This window comes from Neltuma alba, unplaced genomic scaffold (genome assembly GCF_004799145.2).
Source record: "Neltuma alba isolate B1F8T4 unplaced genomic scaffold, ASM479914v2 tig00005063_pilon, whole genome shotgun sequence".
In the NCBI taxonomy this organism is placed as follows: domain Eukaryota; kingdom Viridiplantae; phylum Streptophyta; class Magnoliopsida; order Fabales; family Fabaceae; genus Neltuma; species Neltuma alba.
In genome coordinates, this window is record NW_021633966.1 from 16,883 (window position 1) to 40,139 (window position 23,257).

The following is a 23,257-nucleotide window of genomic DNA, read 5'->3' on the forward strand; positions in this document are numbered from 1 at the left end:
CTTCAGCGATTGTATTTAGGTTTTTGTCTCCTCCCTTTTTTTTCAACCTTTATCGTGTCCACCATCCCGGCATCTCCCATCACTTGTTACTGAAATTGTCTTCAGCCCCAGGTTTTCCTTTCTTTTTCAGCCATCGAGATTATGTTGCTTTCTCCTCCCTCTTTTCTTCATCTTTCCTCATTAATTTGAAATTGGATTACTCATATGAGAGGGGAAAAAGTTAACTCGGGTATCTTGTTCCACTCAGTGAGTTACCTGAGTTAGACACGAGTTGTCCCGAGTTACCCTGAGTCAACTTTTTCTCGAATTAGAACTCAATCAGACCAGCCAATTACCTGATTCGTCGAGTTCTGAGTCAACTCGACCGAACCTAAAAGCCATGGTTTTTCTCTCTCCTCTTTCACTGCTACTTTATCTCCCCTCTCTTTCTCCTTACCATCATCCTCTTTATCTCCTCTTGCAAAAGTTTCACTCTTAAGGGTGCGTTTGGTTGGAGGGGAGGAGAGGGAAAATGAGCCCTTCCCTTTATTTGGTTAAAAATTTTGGAGGAGAGGGGAGTTAAAGTGTCCCCTCCCCTCCCCTCCCTCCCCCCCATTTTGGCTCCCCTCCAAATTGAGGGTTTTTGGAGAGGAGCCAAAATTTTAAACCATTATGCCCTTATAGTTTTTTTAATATTCCACTTCTACCCATAAAATATATTATTATAATATTTATTTTAAATAAAAAATATATTATCCTAAGTAAAAAAATAAAAAATATATACATTATTATAATTAAAAATATATTATAAAAATTATTTAAATAAAAAATTATAATATTATAAAATTAATTTTTTTATAAATATATTATTTATTAAATATATTTTAAAGCTGAAAAAAAAGATAGCTTAAAGAAAATAAAATTTTATTTTTCTTAGAACATATAAAATTTGTTAATTTGATTATTTTAAATATATTATTATATTAATTAGAATAAAAAATTACTGTACCAATTTTTTAATACATATATTAACATGATAAGACTGAATTTTTATTAAATTATATTATTTAAATTAAGATGTAAATTAATTTATATAATATATCAATTAAAAACATAAACTAATATATAAGGGTAAAATGGTAAATTGATTATTACTATCCCTTCCCTCCTTGAACCAAACAAGGGATCATTAAATACCCTCCCCTTCCTTTCTTTTTAATCAAACCAAATAAGGTGAGGATGAAACCTCCCCTCCTCTCCCCTACCCCTCCCTCCCCTCCCATCCCCTCAAACCAAACAGGTTCTAAATTTCAAACATTTCCTTCTCCCAACTATAATAGTACCTTCCGCCTTCTCCATTGTTGCTAGGCATATGAACAGAATTTTCATGGAGGGGGGAAGGGAGGGGGGGAAGAGCACTACCCATATATGGATCGCAGAGGGGTAAATTAATTCCAAGAGCCAATGTGGATCACTGAGGGGTTGTGCAAACTACCCATATATGATATCTTTGACCAATAATTTCTGTATGAAAAGTACTGTGTGATTTCTATTCAAACTTACTCAACTCGGCTCCAATTTCATTGTATAAACTCAACAGCATTGCACAAGACACTATACTTTGGTTTTCACTTTTATCCCACCTTGATCGAAAATGTGGCATGAATCTAGAGGGAAGGACATGACGTAACTGTGAGGGGGGGAGGTGGGGGGAGAGAGAGAGAGAAGACGATGGTAGGGAGAGAGGGATATGAACATGAAGGGTGGGGGGGAGAACTGAGAGCAGAGACGGTGCGCCCGAGAGAGAGAGAGAGAGAGAGACTGTTAACTTAAACCAACAGCTAAATTAACACAAGAACTTACCTTATGAACAGAGCAGATAATAAGGAATTAATAAAAACAAACTATAAGGATCTAATTCAAAATCTAATAAAACTATAAAGACTGCGATATTAATTTTCTCATGTTAATAAAATATTAACATGTTATTATGATGAAATATGACTAAACTATTTTGAAACGTCATTATATAATAAATGATAAAACATTATATGAAAATTATTAAAGGAAAGATTGCATTTTTCCATAATAATATTATTAAATTTTTTTAAAAGAACATAGTAATCTTAAAATTAAGACCAAGCAAATCAATGATAAATTATGTACAAGGCACAGACAAACACATCTTGAAAATTACAGCATCCCCTCTTCGATTGACGCCCAAACATGGTAATTTTGCTTTTTGGCCGAAAAGAGTGATTCATATTTACTGGGAAAAAAAATAAAACATAAAAAATGAACTATGACATGAGATGCAAACAGTGTATGCATTGCTAAGATTCAAAGACTGTTGCCAAAATTGGGACAATAATGCTTATGAAACCTAATGGAACTGCATGCTGCTGGTAGTTTATGAAACATATTATGGAGGGAAACCGTGCACGACCCGATTATACACCGAAGTGGATGTCGACGATGGAGTGAGGGAAGCAGTGGCATGATCAGCGATGGGCATGCAGGCATCATAGATAATAGCATCTTCATGCTCCTGTTTAGGCCTCAGGAAACCTGTATCGACCTCCTTAAGCAGCTGCCCTGAAAGAAAAGACACAGGTCTTGCACAATTGAGATTGAGTCCAGCCGGAGGAAAACCTCCAGATGAGGGAAGGTTCAACGGTAGTGACACTGGAAAGTCAGGGAACACAGAGGTCATAGAACAGGGTTGAGCAGTAGCACAAGAGCCGTAAGTCAAGGTATTGCTCAAGGGAGTATACTTCATCTGACATAAGGAGGAAGACCCGAATTTCATCGCATCGCCGAAACCTCCAATAAAACCGGGCCTCATTAACTCCCCGCTAAATTCAGGCTTCCTATCAAAATGAGATGCAGTGTTTTGAACTTGATTTTCCGGCTTTCGAATACTGACACTCCCAGGTGGTGCAAGAGCCGCTTGTGTAGTGGCTGCACTTGAAAGCATACAGGCACCACTCGAGCTCATTTGATTGCTGCTTCTGGCGGTGGGCACTTCATGGTTGTGTTTACCCTCATAAGCAGTTATTACAAATTTGAGATCGTGTGAAGCCCTTTCCACATGTTTCCTCACAAGACACCCAGCACTTGTGCATTTGTAGTAGCTCCTAGAGGAGATCCAAAATAACATAATACAATACCAGCATGTGTGTGTGTGCTCGGGTCAGAATTGTATGGTCGTTATAGCCAAAGTCTCAATAGAGTATGCATGTATGCCGCATGTGGTATAGGGCTCTAATCTACTTAAAGCAACAACTAGTTCTGGAAAACAAATACCACAGACGCAAACACACTTGAAGTTTGAATATCCTTGAGGAAAAAGCGAAACAAATCAGAACCAGGGTTCCCTGCTAAGAATCTAGTTTAACTAGGAAGCATACATTCAAGGAATGGAGAGAGAGATCATTACCTAGGGTTTGGATTTCCTTTGACAACTTTCTGTCCATACTTTCGCCAGCGATAACCATCATCAAGTATGTCCACCTCACTCTCAATTTGGACAACTACCCTTGGCTCACGGACAGCCCTAGAAGCAAAATTTGATTCAATCAAGCAGCTCTCTTTCTTCCTACAAAAAGTACATTCATAAACGTAAATGTATGTTCGTTTTTCATGTCACTGTTACCAAGCAGACAGCCAGACACTATCAAATAGAAAATAAAACCTTTTTGACTCAGGTTCTTCATCATCTGCATCCTCTTCAAGTGATATGCTTCCTTGAGTTGCTCCTTCTTCATCATCATCTTGACTAGCAAGTGTAGAAGAAAGCTCTGGAGTGTCCTCTGACTCAAACATGTTGATAGGTTTACCCTTGTTAGTTGATACGAGATCTGAGAGTTCGGTTACAACAGAAGTTGATGATGTCCTTTCCTGATTATCAGCCTTCCAATCCAAATTTTGTTTTATATCCTTCATCCCTGAGTGAATGTTCCTCCAACCACCGTCAGCTTTAACAAAGTTTCGGCCACCTTCCCCGTCTAACACCTCATCAGTAGAAAGTGCTGTGCCCAGTGATGGTCGGCGACTAGGTTGAGGTTTCCCATGATTATGAGTACCCTTGTAGATAATCTCAGTTATTTGGCCATCAAGAGATCGTTCCACCTTTTTCTTGACCTGACAGTTAGGATGGGTACATTTATAATAGCTCCTAGGATATTCACTACCTTTAACCTGCTTCTGTCCATATTTTCTCCAATTGTATCCATCCTCTGAGGTCCTTACCATTCCCACCAAATAGGATGCATCTCTCTTGTCTTCTGTAAGATTATCCTGTCCAACATCCTTGTTAGCTTTTCTAGGTAGAAAGCTTTTGTCAGCAACTTCCTCAGAACGACGCATTTGCATCTCAAGATTGTTAGCGTCATAAGCTGCATCTTGTATAATTTTCACATCATCATAAGAATGTACGTCACTTTTCACTTTATGTCCTTTCGGAAACTCTGCTGGAATTGAAAAATCCAGTGTTGTATCAGGCACAATTGGCTGGCAATCTGAAATTCCTCCCTTTGCCATAATGCAATGGTTAGAGACCTGATCAATTCAAACATGCCAAAGATTACATTTGTGCATAGTAAATTATTATTTACTACAAATCTCATGACTGATATACTGGATGGTATTTGGGAAAGACTGAGTTTATAGGAAAATGTTTTTAAAAAAATGTTTGAATAAAATGAACAAGAAGGAAGGAAGGAAGAAATCATGTGGATAGCTGATTTGGCTTCTTTTTTTTTTAAGCACTCTTGCACCTAAATTTTTCATAATGGTAAACAGACGGAAGTTACCCAAAAAAAAAAAAAAAGGATGGAAACTCCAGGTACAAGACCTTCGCCTATTCCTCAGACTACCCGTCTCCAACTGAGAAACAGTGATCTGGTTTTCATTCCACATTAGTATGCAATTTTAACAATTTGATTTCAGTAAATTTCGCAAGATTGCGAGATGAAATGCACTGAGTGGAATGGGTGGAATTGTATGATTCGAGCTGAAAACAAAGAATCACGGAATCTGGCAATCCTTTGAGCGCAGCTTTTGTCAAACCAAGTTTGTGGTCCAACATAGCTTGAATATGAAATTTCATAGTACCTAGGTAATTACCACCCAATAAGTTCTATCCATTTCTCTTACTTTTTAAACAGGACATTGTCATCACTTTCTATACTCTGATTATTTCCCTCATCGAAATCACGTATTTTCACTTCACTATTATACCCCATTGTAACAAAGCAAAGAATGAACATGATGTAGGCAAATACTGTTGTGTATAAAAAGGGGCACGAAGAATGCAAAATCATAATGCAACGAATTATCTTTTTAATTTAAAAAAAAAAAAACTGTACCTGAATTCACCACACCAACAAGAAAAAGTGTACCTGAATTTCGGAAACAGAGGAGGCAGGAAAAGGGTTGGCATTGATTTGAGGCTTGACATTGGCAGAGGAAGCGAAGCCAGGGCCAGCATCGAGAGGGGCGGAAGTGAAAAGTGATCCCTGCTGAGTGAGAGGAGGCAGCAGAAAATTTCCGGTGGTGGGAGATGGCATTGCCTAGAGCAAGAGAAAGTCAAGTAAATCAAGAGGTCGGGGCGCGACAGAGGGAGGTTGTTTTTTTTTTTGGGGGGGGGGGGGGGAGTTGGTTACCTGAGAATTAGGAAGCATGATGGGAGAGTCAAGCAAGGCCGTGGGACTAATACCGGGGGGTATAGTGACACGGGGGGAAAGAACTGCCGGCGAAGCAAGTGGGCTAGTGGTGCGAAAGCAGGGCGTATTGATTCTGGCGGCACCGGAGCCGAAGCCCCTTCTCTCTGCGATGCTCCGTTTATCCGGCGATCCACAAAAGTCGTGAAACTCTGCGCCTTCTCCCATTGGATAATGATGATGATTGTTGTTCTTGTCAGTAACGTCGGCAGACGGACCGGACAATGAGCATGACTTGGAGGGAGTGGAGCTGGAGCTGCGGATTGGAAACTAGCGCCTTCACAGACAAGGGCGAGTACGAGGGTGTGAGAGAGAGCCACTGGGACCCACTCCTCCCCTGTTGTGTTCTAGAAATAGAAGATAAGAGCGTGTCATGATGATCGGCGATAAAATCTAGAGGAGTTAGATTGGGATTTGAGGGGTGGGGACGCGTGGGCATCTGAGAAGATGAACTGCGGAAGGAATGACATGTGAGGAATTTCAACCCACATGTTTCGCGTGCCCTTAAAACAGCGCTTGATTGTTGCGCATCTTCCTTCCGCAAAATCACATCTCCACGAGCCAACTTCGGATCTCCATTCTTTCCTTTCATCTCTCTCTCTCTCTCTCTCTCACTCTCATAATAGCCTTACCAACCTCAACAACACAAGGTTCTTTTTCTATGCTCCCTCTTGTCATCCATCTGCGTCCACCGCCTTCAGATTCACTTGTAAGGAACCTTCTTTTTGATACATGCGTGCCTTAAGTGATAACTAAACTTTCGTCAATTTTGTTACTAATTACTTATCGGAATCAGTTAATGTGATTGTCACGCCAATACTGTTATAATGTGAGAGTAAAGCTTAAGAGAATTACTATATGTCAGTAGGTGTTACCATGCGCGCATTAATCCAAGCTTACTACCATGGTCATTATAACAGCAACCATTCGCCCCCCTCACTTCCAGTGATATTATTATAGACTCACAGCAAATCACTCGTGTTGGATATTGTTTGCCAGTTCCAACCATTCCAACTTTTCCAGGACAGAGGTAACCTCGAAAATTAAAGTACACATTATCCTTGACGCAGAAGTCAAATTAAGCAGACCGATTCAGAGTCCCCAACATCTTCAACAGCCGTGCTGGTTACTTCTTCTCTAGTCATGGTGGTGCTGGAAGCCGATGACGCCATGGCTTCCAACTCTGCACCACCACCCTGCGTAAGCATCGCTTTTCTCTTGCTTCTGCTTCTTCGCCATTTTCTCAACAACTCTGAAACTTCACTTTCATCTGCTTCCCTCATTTGTGATTCTTCAGCTTCTGCGCTCCTCAGTTCCGTTGGGCTGCCGTGTTCCGTCATGTACTTTGGTACCACCATAAAAGTGAGCGGTCTGCAGCAACACAGCAGAATCATCAGCAGCACAGTGTAGATGTACAAGGACACCCACACATAAAATGTCCACTTCCAATTGTGAACCAATTGTTTAGCCCCAGGTAGTTGGGAGTTCATCACGATCTCGGCTTTGTATATCTGCGGCAGAGACGATGTCCCTGCTCTCGGACACATAATGGCCTTGATTGCCTTGGTTCTTCGATTGTCCTCCTTGTGCTTCAATATTTCTACGTTGATCTTCTGGGTTTCCTCAGATATTCCCAGTAACAGAGGCATGCCCATTATTAATGTCCTAGCTAGTCGGACTGGGAAGCTTCTATACCGCAACATAATCGGCTGACTAGATTTCACTGTAACATTCCCATTTACTGATAGGAGTTCTGCGCTCAACTGCAATCAAGTACAAACACTTACGCCAAGTTAAAACAAAATGCAAACTATCTGATAAAAGCGCACCTCTGCTTTACAAATAGGGTCAGAGTTGAGAATCATTATGGGGCAGAAAGCATAGCCGGATAGAGTAATTTCTCAACACGCATGGAGTTCTGGAAGCATAATCATTATGGGGCAGACAGCAACGAGATATCGACTATAATAATGACGTACAGGCGCGGGAGAGTTCAAGCTCAGCTGGAGCCCTAGTTCTAGTAGTTCGATGGTGTTGTCAAGATCTGTAATAATAAAAATAATCTTACCTTTGTTACAAAACTATTTTATTTTTTTTAAAATAGTTCTTATTATAGTAATAATTCTAACAAATATATTTGTTTAACAAAAATATTTTTTTAAAAAACAGGATCTATTTATTATAAATAATTAATTTAATTAGTTTTTTATTAGCTAGTTAGAATTTTGTTATCATATTCATACACGAATCTTGAGGCACGTCTATGCAATCAGCCTCTCCGTATCATTTTTCCAAATGCATCAATGTAAGCGCGGGGACACGCGCACGGATGTACTAATATATATAAGAAGGGTCTACTTCAAACAACTAGCAAGCTAGAGAAATCAACGGCAGCTAATTAGAAACGTAGGCTCCCGGTCGACCCTTGCCAGGATTTCATACCGTCTCAGAAGGCATGTGTAAGTACAGTGCAATGCTGTAAGCATACCTGAAAGACGCCAATCTCCCGATTGAAGTCAGATTCGGGCATGACAAGGACCAAGGAGATGTAAAATGTATGGCCAATCGGAATACCTATCTGCTTGTTGTTGCTATAGCCTTCAAGGCCACTGATGAGTCCAGCGTCAAAAGAAAAGACAGCCGTAGGGTGAGCGTCGGTGTAATCGAAGTGCAACTCTTCCCTCGCAAACACAGGTTCCTCCGCCCACAGATGAACCAATCCAACACCCAGCACAACAGCCAGAAGGAGAACCAATAACAGAACCATGCACACATAAGCGGCACTAAGAAAGCCAAGTCCGAGCCTCTTAAATAAGAGGATGATGGCGGACGGCATTCGGTTGACTGCCGATTCAACGTTGTCTCTGGTCTCTTCAGCTTGATGGTAGGACTCAGACGCAACAGAGAAAGGGGTGGAGCCAGAAACAAAGCACCTGTAGATTACATCAGCCTGAAGGGATATGAGTTTTGCGACCCAATTCGGTGGTTGTGGGGAAAGAGGAAAGGGCTTTTCGTCTTCTTCCATGGGGTAAGGCAGAATTCAACAGCACTGCTGGGCATGCGAGTTCGACCAAGAACAAATTAAAATAAAAGAGACGGACTGGATACATGCGAGCGAGAGAGAGATAGAGACGGCACGGCGGCACACGTGTCTCGTGCATGGGACGGATATTATGTCGTCGTGGCAATGGTGCATCGCGAGAGCCTGCTGTCGTGTCAGTCCTTCCTTGAGATCGATGTAGTTGCAACCTTTTCTTGGGCATCGTAAATGTAACCCATTTTACATTTTTAATTTAATATTTTTAAATGTTAGAAAAGCTATAGCTCATGCAGTTTTTGGGTATTTTAGCCATTTTCATTTACTTTTTCTGGCGTCACAACTCATAAAACAATCCGCACACAATTTTCAGTTGACACATTGAGATGTGCAGGAGACGATCCCAATCCGAACGCAGGGGAGTACCCGCTCGCCGCTGCCACTCCCATTCATGCCAAGCGTATGGCCATGGTGACTCCGATTCCACCCGTTTGGTACGATGGAATAGAAAAATTTGTTTTGAAGACGTGCCACGGAAGAAAATTACAAAATTGCCTGAAATCTCCATATTGCTTATATTAAAATACTGAGTTAGGATGTAAATTTATCCTAAAAATTTAAAATCATAATAATACTACCTCCAGTCCTAATTATAAGACCCAATTGACTTATTTGAGGATATTAAAGAAGTAAGTTAAGTTAGTTATTTGTAATAAATAAGTGTTGTCATTCCTAAAATATCCTTGCTAATTAAGTGTATTAGCTAGAACTATCATTATTAGAAGGACTATTTTGGAAAAAAAATACATAAATATGAGAGAAAAAATAGATTGGGGTCTTATAATTAGTACCAAACAAAAAGTCAAATTGGGTCTTATATTAAGAACCGGAGGTAGTATTATTCTTAACCCTTAAATATTCTGTAAATTCTGCCCATTCATATTTTGAAAAACCAAGGTTTACAATGCATAAATTTCATCAACTCAGGGTGGTGGATACCAAATACTAACTCTAATTTTTAATATAAGAACCAGTTAATTAATTTAAATAGATTAAGAAAACTGATTAAATTAGTTATTAGTAATAAATAGATACTATCTTTTTTAAAATATCTTTGTTAATTATATATATTAACTAAAATTACTATTTAATGAAACATTTAACATCTATAACTATTATAAAGACTCTTAAAAAAAATAATACATATGAATAAAAAATAAATTAAAATCTTATATTTAAAACCAAATTCAATATCAAAACTAATTATTGTATTAAGGATTGGAAGTAGTATATTAATATCTCAGGCACATGAAATTACTTGAAAATAGCCAAAGACCAGAAGTAATGGATTAGTATCCTGCACGAAATTACTTGAGAACATCCAGGATCTTATTAATGAGTACTCACGTCCCACTAACCCAATATTCAGACCACACTTCTCAGCTAATTATAAGATACAATCCATTATCACGGTTCTGATGTTAAAACCAAAAAAAAAAAGAAAAAAAAAGAACAACTTCAAAAGACCAGTGCAATAAATCCTTCACCATTTTTGAGCACAAGAAACCAACTTTATTTCGACAATGCCACCAATTTAGATCAATTTGTGAATGGTTTTCATGTCAGCGACCTCTCTAAGATCTCCTCGTTCCACATGGTCCCACCACTTGAATAGGAAATTGTCCACGACTAGTCTGAACCAAGGAGACAGTTTCAATCCTTCGTCACCGGCGTCAGCTTTCTTCAACAGCTCCTTCAACTGCTCCCGATTCACGTATTTAATATCGGCCACTTCATCTGGATTAGGATGAACACCAACATCCCGAACTATGAATAGCAGATAATCAACTGCAATGAGGGGAAGAAATCTTTGTCAACAAAACCCTCCTTAGAACGATTACTTGCATAAAATTAGAAGCCAGTTAAGTTGCCTCACGTTCATGCTCCCCCCATTTGCCATCGGAAGGTGCTTTGTAAAGCATGCGACCCAATGGGATGAACTGATCAACTGGCACATCTTCAGCAACAATACCAAGCTCGTCCAAAAGTTTCCTCTGAGCCGCATTTCTTACCCCTGGCACATAAGGAGTCAGAACCGTTTAAGAAAAGCACTAATGACAAACAGGGCAATATTCTCTCTTAACATAAAAAGTATATCAACATATACCAAGAGCGTGCTCTTCAATAAGCTCTGACTCGCGGTACAGTGGATGGCTGCAGCAGGTGTTTGTCCACACAAAAGGAAATGTCACCTTTGTTGCAGATCGTTGCTTCATTAAGAACATTACCGAATCTTAGTCAACACACGCAAACAAAACCTTAAGAGTCTAAGACCAGTGAACAGGCGTGCCTTATGGAGAATTTTCAGTACATAATCAAGCAGAAGAATATCTGAGAGATGCCATGGCTTATATAATACACATATACATATATAAGAAAAACTATTCAAAGAAGTATCATTTAAATTTCACCGTGTCGCTTGAACGTTAATTATCAATATCATATATATGTTGCTAGACATTATGTTAATTAATATAATTCACACTAGTCAGTAGCATCATCGATAACATTACTGGGATCTCTTTGCTCGGTTGTCTGCTGTGGACAATCTTTCACTGGCGACAAAGATTTTTTGTCATTTTCCTTATTTTACAATTTTTACTAATATAAAGAGAGATCTAATTTTGTTCGTCAACTAAGAATATAAGTGTCTCAAAATCATGCGTAAAAGGAATGCATTAAAGTTGTTGTAACTTATGTCTCCATGGATATTAAATGCGCTTAAGTTTTAACTCTTAAACCCACTCCATAACTTGCAAGCAGATGTAGAACAACCATTCGTAGTTATAATTGTTGCAACAATTAACTGAAATAAAGACATTCGTGGCACCAATAAAGAAAATTTATCCAACAAAAATAGGACATAGATAGGAGAAAACAATCCCAGCATCTGCTCAAAGCTCTGAAAATTGTCAAATTTGTTTTAGAACAAGATATACCCTGCATGTCTATCAACGAGGCCACAATTAATAGAAAGAGGAATGCATACCTGAAGAAGCAACTCATACTTTGAGTTGAACAGAAACACACTGAAAGCTCTATGCAACAAATTTTCAGATTCAATCTTCTCCATCAGGTGACCTAGAAAATTGAAGTTCAGAGAAATGAATTAACAGAGCCGGAAGTGAGCAGAACAGTACAATGGAAGTTAAGTTATAACTAAGTTCCAATTCACCATGCTCTTTTTTTGACAACGGAAGGTAAAATGAGGAGGAATGGGGGGATGATAGCATAGACTCGCAGAGAAAATTGAGTGTCTGCTAGACATATTAGCTCTATAACCACTATCAAGATATGACATGAACCATTTAAAATCCCTATTTGAAGCCAATAGTGCTAGCAGTTTGCTTGCATTAAATATAGACTAATCCTTGTATTTAAAAAAAAAGCCCTAGTCCACATAAAATAAGCCGACATATCTCATATGCTTGATTGTTTAGGAGCAACTTTTCTTACAGCATCTAAATTGAATGATCTGGAAACACAAAATAGAAGTCAACATTCAGATTACCAAGCACAACGCGAGCAATTTCAACAGCTAGGGATTTCAGAGCCTTGTTATTTGCCATATCGAGATATTCTCACACCATCCACCAATGAGTTATTTATATTCATAAATGTGAGGATTATTAAGCTGTTAGGATATGGCACAATAAAGAGCTAGAAACAACACCGCTCAATATATAACAGGAGAGGAGAGATTTTATTTTAATCTTTTCAATGAACAAAGCTTCGAAGACATCAGAAATTCAGAATGCATATGAGATTCAAACATCGAAATTTCCCTTACAATTGTATTTGGAATCATGACCGACAACACGATCATTCTCATCCACCAAAATGCATCTGCAGAAGTTTAAAAACATATCCGCTGTCAACTCCAGGGAAGATAAGTGTAAAAGTCAGGATACATGCAAGTAAAAGGAGGAGAGTGAAATTATAGTAATACTCCTAGAAACCTGAAAAACTATCCATGAAGCTTAGCAAAGGATAGTGACTTCCCATCGCAGAACATACAACTTTAATATATCCACATACATATGTATATAGCCGAAATTATGATGTGGACTCCAAAAGCAAACAAGAGGAGCCGGAAACTAGTTCACAGTAGCAATAAGATTAAATAAAGCGAAAATCACAAAATCACATGCTACTAAGGGTCACTTCAGCTCAACACATTTCATGCTAAATAATGGCATAAGCGAAAGCCGAAGCAAAAGAATTTGGCAATAGACACACGCTCCGTGCCTTCTAATTGAAATAGTGCTTAATTCAATTAAATTAATCAATAAGTAATAAAACACGGAAACGAGAGAAAACAAAAAAGAAAAACAAGAGGAGCTACAGAAGAGGTGTATAGAAATAGAAGGAAGCGAAGAGTTGCGGGAGGGAGGGGGAAAGAGGAGAGAGGGAAAGGGGAGCATACTCGTCTTCGAACATGAGGCGGCGCTGGACAGCGTCCATGGTGGTATCAGGAGGGTCTCCCATGGCGGCAAAAGTGGATAGAGAGAGCCTGGCAGTAAGAGAAGAGGGAGAGCGGCGAGGGAGCAGGAGGGAGAAAGAACGACGAGATCTACGAGGGAGAGAAGCACACAGTGGCGAGATGCAGAGTTTGGTGCTCTTAAAGAATCTGGAGCTCAGCGCGAGCGACATGACCGCACGGACATCCATCCTCTGCCGAAATCCCCCATTTTGTTTCCTCTGCTTTGTTTTCATTTCTGAAGTAAATAATGAACCGCATTAATTTACCCCCCCTATTCATAATTCATAACACAGGACTAATTAACTAATTTAAAAAATTAATTAATATGATATGTTTTTTTAAAATTCTCTAATCATCTTCTTTAATTTTCTCACTTCCTCTCATGCTTGGTTATTATTGAAAGAATGTTAATAAAATTAATTTTAAAAATTGATAAATAATACGAAATAACATCAATTTTCAAATTAGGTTATATATAAAAGATAAGAAGAGTGATATTACTTATTTCAATTTTTATGTTATGTATGCATAAAAATTGAATATGTGCTGGGCGGTATTCTTTTAAACAAAACATGATTACGGCTGCTTTCCTAATCTCCTCCCTGATAGTATTAACATGTAAGATGAAATGAATCCCTTCCTTATTCTTTATCTCTTGTTGTCCATGAGTCCATCCTTTTTATTTTGTCCACGGACCATCGTGCCGGATTTTTTACCATCTTAAGTAGTAGTCCCAAATTATTAGGATTTTCATTTTTTATAATTTAATTCCTTAGGTGCATTTTTATACTTGATAGCGAAGAATTTTTATATTTAAACGCTTTTGACTGTTTTTACCCTATCTTTTAAACGCCGTGACTCTCTACCTAGATAACTGCTCTTCAATGTGCCAGTATGATTAGTTCATCTGGGCTTTAAAATAATAATCAATGCATTACTATCAAATAATGAACTTTTTCCGTTTTTAAACCAAAATAATAAACTTTTTCTGCGTACATGTTGGATTTTGTTCATTATAAGTGCTGCCTTGATTTTTTTCTCCCCGAAACTCAATTTAAATGTTATTAAATTTCTATATTCCCCGCGCGAATAGACCGCAAAGAGATGGGGAAAAATTTTGTCTGTTCCGAAAATAAGGGAAACACGACATATTTGAAACGAGAGAGATGGGCAAGAAAAGAGAGAGGGAGCGAGTCCTATTCCATTTCATTCTACCAAGTATATGCATGCCACATCAAATTTTCGGAGCTAATTCACATTAATAACGTGTTATAAAAGTGAAAAGATTAGAATATATAAAAGAGAAGAGCAAGCCAAGAGATTGGGAGAGAAAGTAAGAATTTCTCGTTTACTTATAAGTATCAATGCCTTCTATATATTGTTTAATTCTAATTATAAGAGTTAGTTGACTAATTTGAGTAGATTAAGGAAGTAAGTTGAGTTCGTTATTTGTCCTTAATAGATATGTGTTGTCTTTTCTAAAATATCCTTACTAATCAAGTGTATTGGATAGAACTACTATTGTTAGAAGGACTACTTTGAAAAAAAAATATATAAACATGAGAGATAAAATGGATTGGGATCTTATATTTAGGACTAAAATAAAAATCAAACAACGTCTTATATTAAGAACCCGAAGGAGTAACATCTATTTATAGGCCATTGACCCTTAAATCTTAATCCTGATATAACAACGGAATAAAGAGAAATATAACGGCATTAGCCATAACAAACTTTTTCTTAATCATTCATTAAGGAGATTATGAGTTTTGAACGTTTAAAGCTTAAAAAATTCTTTAAAAAATCATAAAAACTAAGGGTTGTGAATATTCAAGTTTAATGTTCAAGTTTAAAAAATAAATTTAACTTGATTACAGGTTTAAAGTTGACCCTGATAAAAATTAATGCTTTAATGATAAAATTATATCACAAAATATTTTAAAATACTAACTTTACTTAAAAAATACTTTCATAACACTATATGAATCACAAGATACTTTATCACTTTGAGCACAACCCCAAAATGTTTCCAGGTGCTTAACCCCAAAGTTTATTTAAGTAGATGCCAGTATGAAAATATGACTCATATTAGTTTTAGCAATTTGTAACTAAAAATCTCATATTCGTAATCATATAAAATAATATCTGCAATCTATTATTTCTTGAGCTTCATATAAAACTTATTCTATAATTCAAAACTGACGTACTCCCTCCGTTCCTTATTATAAGAGACAAATAACCGAAGTACATTGATCAAAAAAACAGTTAAAATTAGTTAAAAACAATTAATGTGTAAAAAGTATAATTTTTTTTCCAAATGCCCTCGTTAATAAGGAGAGAGCATGAGAGAGAACAATTAAATTATTAAAAGAAAGAGAAGTGGGAGAGAGAGAGTGTGAGTTGGAGATAATAAATATGGGTAAAATAGTAAATCAACACAAAAAAGTAGAGACAACTTGTAAGTGTCTCTTATATATAGGAACATGCCATAAGCATCAAATGTCTCTTATAATAAGAAACGGAGGGAGTAGTATTTTGTTAACAAATTTTATAATTTAAACATTATTAAAAATATCCTTTTTGAAATTTTAAGTATTAGAAAAAAAAAGTTTTAAAAAATACGTCTTGAATTTCAAATTTTCAAGTTAGTCATGTTTACTACACTTAATAATAACTGACTATATTTAAAAAGTAACTTATAATGTATTTTGGTAGTAATTTTTAATTTAAAATTTTAAAATTTAAGAAATGTTTTTTTAAGATTTGTGGAAAAAATAAAGAAAAGCACGTGGAAGGCGAGGGGACGTTAACAGGGAAAGAGGGGAGGCGGTCACAGTCGGACGTTGGGCGGTGGGTCAATTTGTTACAGTTAAATAACATCATGTCGTTTTCGAAAAATGAAAATACTATTAACTCTCATTTTTAATATAAATTTAATTAATTAATTCATAAAAATTAAAAAATATCACATTATATTTATATATAATCTAATACTACCGCCTGTCCTAATTATAAGAGCTAGTTGACTAATTTGATAAGATTAAAAAAATAAGTTAAGTTAGTTATTTATAATAAATAAGTATTGTATTTTCTAAAATATCCTTGCTAATCAAACGTATTGATTAGAACTACTATTATTAGAAGGACTATCTTAAAAAATGCATAAATATAAGAGACAAGATATATTAGGATCTTATAATTAGGACCAAAATAAAAGTCAAACAATGTCTTATGTTAAGGATTAGAGGTAGTAATACATGTAAATATTTTAGAAAAACTAACAAAATATATTGTAATTTATTTATGTCCTATTTATAACTCATTTATAACATATTTCACACATATTAAGAAAAAACTTAAATTTCATTAACTCTCATTTAAAATTCAATAACTTTCTAACTTTAACCCTATTTAACATACATTATACTCCTCCGGTCTTTAATATAGGACTCAATTCTTGAGTTGATTTTGGTCCTAAATATAAGGTCCATTTCTCATATTTATTAATTTTCTCTAAATTACCCTTATAGATACTCCCTCAACCATAATCAAATAAAAGAGAGAGAGGGGGTATTAAAAAAGATGATTATGGTGTTTTAGGAAAAATGTGTCACTTTTCTTATAATTAACTAACTTACCTAACTTCCTTAACCTAATCAAATTAATTAAATGGGTTTTATATTAAGAACCGGAAGAGTACCTCATGTAAACAAAGTCAACATAATAATAAATAAAAAATAAAATTATATATTTATACAAAAAAATTTCTCTTAATATCTTATAAATAAAAAAAATATCTTATCGTCCTGTTACGTGAAAAGAACCAAAAGAGTAATAATTTTTAATTTATTTGAATTAATTAATTAGGTGGTCTTGTAAGCATTGGGAGGAAGTATAATAATGGCATATTGGTACTACCTCCATGTGACAGCGCCCTCGTGCCTCGCGAGGTGGTTCCCTTGCCAACCGTCCTTTTCTTTTTCGGAAAATGACAGGGAGTGCTTTGGTTCCTGTGCCAACGCATCTGGTGACCTTTTTTTTTGGCCAAACATCCGGTGACCTTTTGAAAATCAGAGATTGATTGATGGTTGTAATTCAAAAATGGTTGTAATTCAAAAATAATGCGTTTTATAAATTTTAAAAACTCATTTTCCTAAATTACCTTATTCTTTGCTTATGTTTCATTTTTGGATCAATCAGCCTGTTTTCGTACGGCGTTTTAGGAAAAGGAAAAAAAAACTTATTAATGTGACAATTGAGTTTGCAAATTTGGAAACTGTTTATCATAATTTTTTTTACCAATCTAACTTATAGATCAAAAGCTGTTTTTTTTAAGCACAATTACAAAAACATCTAAAACTTACTTATAACTTATACAAAAATAACTTTTTAGAATTAAAAAACATTTTTGCCTTTATGTTTATGTTGTTCTTATATTTCTTTTTATATGTTCTTTGTATTTCCCAAACAGTTTTTAGTTATTTATTTTTAATACTCTTTCAAGTAAAATTTTGTTTTAATAGTTTTTATGATATTCTTAATTTTTAATATTATTTTCTTATTTATATTTGTATAAATTATGCAGGGTATATCATCCAATTAATTATATAATATTATTTGGTTCAAAAATTTTCACATTACTATAATTTCTAATTTAAATATATTTTATTCATTAAATATAACTTTTTTCTATTATAATAATTTAAATTATTATGTTTTGTAACTTTAACAAAAGTCTTACCCATTTTGGGGGGTGTTTGGATAGAAACCAAACCATGGTTTTAGAAATACTTTTATGGTATACGAAGTAAATATGTGAAAGAGTTTACTTCGTTTTGCGAAAAAATGCTTTTCAGAAGCACTTTTTGAGTTGGCCAAACACTCCCTTAATTATTCTACAAGTTAAATTCACTTATTCAATAATAATCCAAGCAATTTTTTTTACTTTAGGATTAAAAGCTGAATGGCTTGGCATGCATGTCAATTGAATGTGTTTTCATGCTGATACAGTAACATCTGATAGCTTTTTAAGTCTCATGAAAATTTTTTATTTTTTGTGATAGGATTAACAAATTTAATAGCATTATTAAAAACTTGAATAACCGGATTAACCATGTGCTTTCCAAGTAAGTTTAAAACGAAAATTTTTAACTTTTGTAATGAGGTTGACAAATCTAGTAATGTCATTAACAACTCTAATAACACTAGGGAATGGCAGGAAATTTTTTAACTTTTGTAACGAGGTTAATAAGTTTAGAACGTTATTAACAACTTGAGTAGTTGAATTAACCAGAACTTTTCTCTGTAACTTTAAAACTAAGAATTTTTTAACTTTTGTAATAAGATTAACAAGTTTAATAATGCTATTGACAACTTGAGTAGCGACATTAACTACAACTTTTCTAGGTAAATTTAAAACCAATTGAGAATTTTTCAACTTTTGCAAAGAGTTTAGTGATGTTATTAACAACTAGAAAAACGGCATTAACCATAACTTTTCCAAGTACATTTAAAATAGAGAATTTTTCATCTTTTATAACAAGGTTGATAAGTTCATTAACACTATTAATAACTTGAATGACGGCATTAACCACAACTTTTCTAACTAAGTTTAAAATTGAGAATTTTTTAATTTTTGTAACGAAGTTAACAAGCTCATTAATGTTATTAATAACTTGAATAACGAAATTAACCATAATTTTTCTACGTAAGTTTAAAACTGAGAATTTTTTAACTTTTGTAAAGAGGTTGATAGGTTTACTAACATTATCATTAACTTGAATAACGAAATTAACTTGAGTAATATCATTAACCACAAGTTTTTTAGGTAAGTTTAAAAATTGCAAATTTTTAATTTTCGTAACAAGTTTGACATGTCTCATAATGTTATTAACAACATCAGAAATTTTTACACCAGGAAATTAGTGAGTGGTAAATGTCATGAAAATTTTTTAATTTTTATAACGAGGTTAGTAAGTTCAATATCATTATTAACAACTTGGATAATATTACTAACCCTGGCTTTTCCAAGTTTAAAACTTGAAAATTTTCACCATTGGTAACGAAATTGACAATTTTGATAATATAATTAACAGTTTTAATAACAACATTAATCACAAGTTTTTCATGTCAATTTAAAATTAGGATTTTTCATTTACAAGTTTCATAGGATCTATTATTTACAACACACGAACATTAACAATACTTCTGCATCAAATAATTAGTATACTTTTGCATTGCACCTTCTCTATATCATTAACAACAATTGTAAAGGAAACAGCGAGTTCCCTAATGCTATTTCCCCTCTTCAACTGCACTTAAAGCGTGGGACTCCATCTTCTCTTTCTTAAAAAATTCACTCAGGGCAATTTCATTATTTCATTAAATTTCAAAATTTATTTTTAGTCACCTATGACTAAATTTTTTTGTTTATTTAAATGATTATTGAGGGTTTTCAAAATTTAAATATCAGTTTTTTGTTATTTTCCCAAAGTAAAAGCCACTTTGACTTCATTAAGGAGGCGTCAAAACGCCGTCGTTTGAAGGCCCGGGTTCAAGAGGCCGAGGAGACAAGCTGAACCCTAAATATCAGTGTCGGAGGACGCCGCCTGGACCCCCCGTTATTTCTCGTCGTTCATCCCATTCCACTTCCCAATCGGGCGCAGAGTCTCTCAGAGTCACCGGCCTTCCGATCCATTTTCATCTTGGTTTACGAGGTATCTTTCTCCATCTTTCTGATTAGGCATCGTCTTTTCTGTTTTACTGATCTAAAAAGTAGCATTTTTTGTGGTCTGCTTCGCCCTTCTCAGAATCCAACCATTCTAATTACTTTCTTCATCAAGTACGGCTTTTCTCTTCTCTTTTATTGTGAAACGATCTCGATACATATCTTCTCTCTATGGGTTTTGTTTTATATTTGTTCCCATGAATTTCTTTGGCGAGGATTGTGTCTTTTAGGTCTTTTTTTATTCCGCCCGACATAAGCTACGTCGTCAGGGTGTTACAAGTCTTCGGAACCTGATCCACCCTCTCGTTAGGCAATACTTTGTATGTCCATTCTGTCTATAATTAATTGGCATCTTTGAGGAAAGAACAATGCTTTTCGGTATGCTAGTCAGCGAAATTTTTTTCTCACCTTGTTTCTTTTGCTTGATTAATTTTCATGGGGAACAAGCCTTCGATTTTCTTCCATATTGTAATTTGATTTATGGATTTTCCATAAATTACATCTATGCACCCTTAGCTCCACCATTTATTTCAATACACTGAAAATCATTGGCACAACTTGCATGCCAAACAGTAGTTTATTACGCTTAATTTTCACTCCCTACAAATTTGGCGTTATGTCCTGCACAATCAAACTACGAAATCTTCGACGCCGAACCACCCCTTCTGTTTTCATTGCATGTCAACGCTGTTCACTAATTGACTATGGGCTTCAAAACCACTAAATGTAAAAAATGGACATTCAATGAGAATACAAATAAGTTAGGCACATACATAAAAAAGCATATATGATTGGAAAAAAGTAACCCAATCAAGTTATGATTGGACACATCATTTCCCCCCTGTTTTTTGGTAGTTGAATGGCTTCTTGACATTGAGTGCATGATGTTATTCTAGCTTGTCACTCGACCTATCTTGACTGTTCTTGTTGCTCTTCGAAGGAGAGACCCACTCTTGGGGTAAGTCATGTTTTTATAACTGCCTTGTTCTGGTCTCTCTGTTTGAATATTTTTATGAGTATATTCTATTCCTTCTATGTCCACATATAGTAGGTCCTGTACGTAACTGGGGTTTTAATATTTTTCCAACATATTTACTCTGAATTTAGAGTGGATGGAACCAAGTCATTACTTCTATTCTATTCATGCTGTTTCCAGCAAATCATGACCGGGAAAGCCAAGCCCAAGAAGCACACAGCCAAGGAGATTGCCTCCAAGGTTGACGCTGCTACCACCAATAGGGGCGGAGGCAAAGCCGGTCTGGCTGACCGTTCCGGTTCGGATAAGGGTGGCCACGCCAAGTATGAGTGCCCCCTCTGCAAGGTCACGGCCCCTGATGTCAAGTCTATGCAGATTCATCACGACGCTCGTCATCCGAAGGTCCCCTTTGAGGAGTCCAAGCTTGTGAACCTTCATTCCAGTCTTGCTCCTGATTCATCAAAATCCCGCCCTGGCGTTCGTGGCAGTCATAAGAAGTAAAAGCTGCACAAGTTGATCTCTTGTCCTTACGATAAATTAGTAAATTACCCCCTCCTTCTTGTTACTTCTCTCTTGTTATTCCACCTTTGCTTTTTAACAACTTGACTGCTGCTAAGGCTTTCAGCTTTCATGTTATAAAGCTCTTTGCGACTTGGTTTTGCTGTTTCTTTTTCCCCTTCTTTTGGTGTGATGCTACATGAAGCGGTTGAGAAGGGATATAACTTGTTCTTCATAGGGCCCTTCTTATATCTGTAAAGTATACTTTATTGTCTCCGCACCATTTATGAGGATCATGACCATGGTGACTACGATAATGTTGAGTTCCCTTCTTGCTAAACTGTCACAGATTTGTTAGTTAACTAATGCGATTTGCTGGGAGCCTGTAATGAGTCTGAACTTTGAACTCTACGTTCTTGTATGCACGCACACCTACATGTGTGTGTGTGTGTGTGAAAACCGCGAACTCTATATAATGAGTTATGAACATATTGACAGGTCAAGGTTTGGCAAATTTCTGTGTTGCTCTTTATGGTGAGAAGATGAGAAATATGTTATAATTTTTCGTAGTTAATGTTGATGGTTGATGTAATTATCTATGTCCCAATTTTGATCGAGCTGTGTTGGCTTGGAAGAATGGGATTAATTTTGTTTTCTCACATTTCATTTAACCAGTACACTGCAGAATCGGCTGGGCAGGTGTCATAAAGCAAACAATATGTCTGGATCCATTCTTAAAGTCGAGAGAGGGGGGGAGCAGAATGGGAAGCCAAGCAGATGTATTTAGTTAACAGATCTTACATGAGGAGAGAGATCTATGTAATGAGTGTGTTTTCTTTCTGATTGGAACTGGTAACATGGTCCTGACTGCTAAAACTTTTACAGACGCGTTTTCTTATTTAATTAATCAATCCTTTATGTAAACCCTTGTTCCCTCTTGCCTCCCACTGTGATCGCATGTACGCTTACGGGTGGAGTTCATATCAATGATTTTGTTTCAGCCTCTTATTTCGTACTTTGAGGTGTGGAGGAGGATTGATTGAAGTGTCGATCCCCAAAATAGACAGAAAACATTGACGGGTGGATCAATGTCCGGCAACCTCATTCTTACTGGCACTTTGAAGTCCGTCGCTCCCGTGTAGATTGGATGACTAGGGGGGACAACTCGCCCGTCTGTGTTATGCGGAAGATTAAAAAAAAAAGAAGGAAAAATTGGGTAAAATGTTTTGCGAGAATGATTTGAATCATAGTATTAGTATTTCATATATACAAAATTTACAAAGTACTAATACTTGCTGTATATAAAAATTTATTAGGCCCTTCTTACTAATAAATTTCTAATGACCAATTTTCTCTATTTTTTCTTAAAAAGGTGTTTAAAAATGAAAAAAGAAGAAGATTTGATTGTATCTATGGATAATTAAAAAAACCAATAACCTAACATTACTTATTTAGCTTTTTCACAAACTTGACGCTAATCGCAGAAATATTAATCATCTTGTCAAAATATATCACACAAATACACACGCTAATCACACAAATACCATTTTGTGGCCATCAAATCTCACAAATTCGCAACGAGCAGGCAATTTTTTTGGCAAAAAGATGTACTAGTAGTGAGATTAATTTTGGCCAAAGAGAATAGCCTGAGTAATATTGATGGGTTTTAATTTAATAGTTACAATCAGTTTGCTTTGAAGAAAAAATTTTGACCGTTTGAGCAAAACCGGGACTGAATTATTCATTCAACTCATCTCTTGGTTAGTTGGCCTGA

At 35.9% G+C, this 23,257-nt stretch overlaps 4 protein-coding genes across 7 annotated transcripts; 1 reads left to right on the plus strand and 3 right to left on the minus strand.

Moving 5' to 3' along the window:
• Positions 1-2,081: 2,081 nt before the first annotated feature.
• LOC114746568 (probable WRKY transcription factor 20) lies at positions 2,082-5,870 on the minus strand. The gene is made up of 6 exons (XM_028934783.1): positions 5,646-5,870; positions 5,382-5,552; positions 3,674-4,539; positions 3,419-3,580; positions 2,847-3,116; positions 2,082-2,819 (listed from the first exon to the last, which is right to left on the minus strand). Exons 1-6 carry the CDS (start codon positions 5,868-5,870, stop codon positions 2,402-2,404), a joined length of 2,112 nt encoding a protein of 703 aa, XP_028790616.1. The 3' UTR covers positions 2,082-2,401.
• Positions 5,871-6,564: 694 nt separating this feature from the next.
• Positions 6,565-8,727, minus strand: LOC114746569 (seipin-1-like). The gene is made up of 2 exons (XM_028934784.1): positions 8,191-8,727; positions 6,565-7,465 (listed from the first exon to the last, which is right to left on the minus strand). The coding sequence occupies exons 1-2, from the start codon at positions 8,725-8,727 to the stop codon at positions 6,776-6,778; spliced, it is 1,227 nt and encodes a 408-aa protein (XP_028790617.1). The 3' UTR covers positions 6,565-6,775.
• A 1,326-nt stretch (positions 8,728-10,053) lies between these two features.
• Positions 10,054-13,491, minus strand: LOC114746579 (isopentenyl-diphosphate Delta-isomerase I-like). Its single transcript, XM_028934800.1, has 6 exons — positions 13,226-13,491; positions 12,590-12,645; positions 11,789-11,880; positions 10,907-11,009; positions 10,676-10,813; positions 10,054-10,587 (listed from the first exon to the last, which is right to left on the minus strand). Exons 1-6 carry the CDS (start codon positions 13,468-13,470, stop codon positions 10,334-10,336), a joined length of 888 nt encoding a protein of 295 aa, XP_028790633.1. The 5' UTR covers positions 13,471-13,491; the 3' UTR covers positions 10,054-10,333.
• A 6,361-nt stretch (positions 13,492-19,852) lies between these two features.
• On the plus strand, positions 19,853-22,407 carry LOC114746582 (protein METHYLENE BLUE SENSITIVITY 1). Of its 4 annotated transcripts, none has more exons than XM_028934802.1 (3): positions 19,854-19,998; positions 20,906-20,967; positions 21,166-21,823. In XM_028934802.1, exon 3 carries the CDS (start codon positions 21,172-21,174, stop codon positions 21,484-21,486), a length of 315 nt encoding a protein of 104 aa, XP_028790635.1. In that variant the 5' UTR covers positions 19,854-19,998; positions 20,906-20,967; positions 21,166-21,171; the 3' UTR covers positions 21,487-21,823. The 4 variants fall into 4 exon arrangements, with proteins under 4 accessions (XP_028790637.1, XP_028790635.1, XP_028790639.1 ...); XM_028934806.1 differs by lacking the exon at positions 20,906-20,967 and adding an exon at positions 22,169-22,407 and having other exon boundaries at positions 19,858-19,998; positions 21,166-21,525; XM_028934803.1 differs by lacking the exon at positions 20,906-20,967 and adding an exon at positions 22,159-22,407 and having other exon boundaries at positions 19,863-19,998; positions 21,166-21,525.
• The last annotated feature ends 850 nt before the right edge of the window (positions 22,408-23,257 follow it).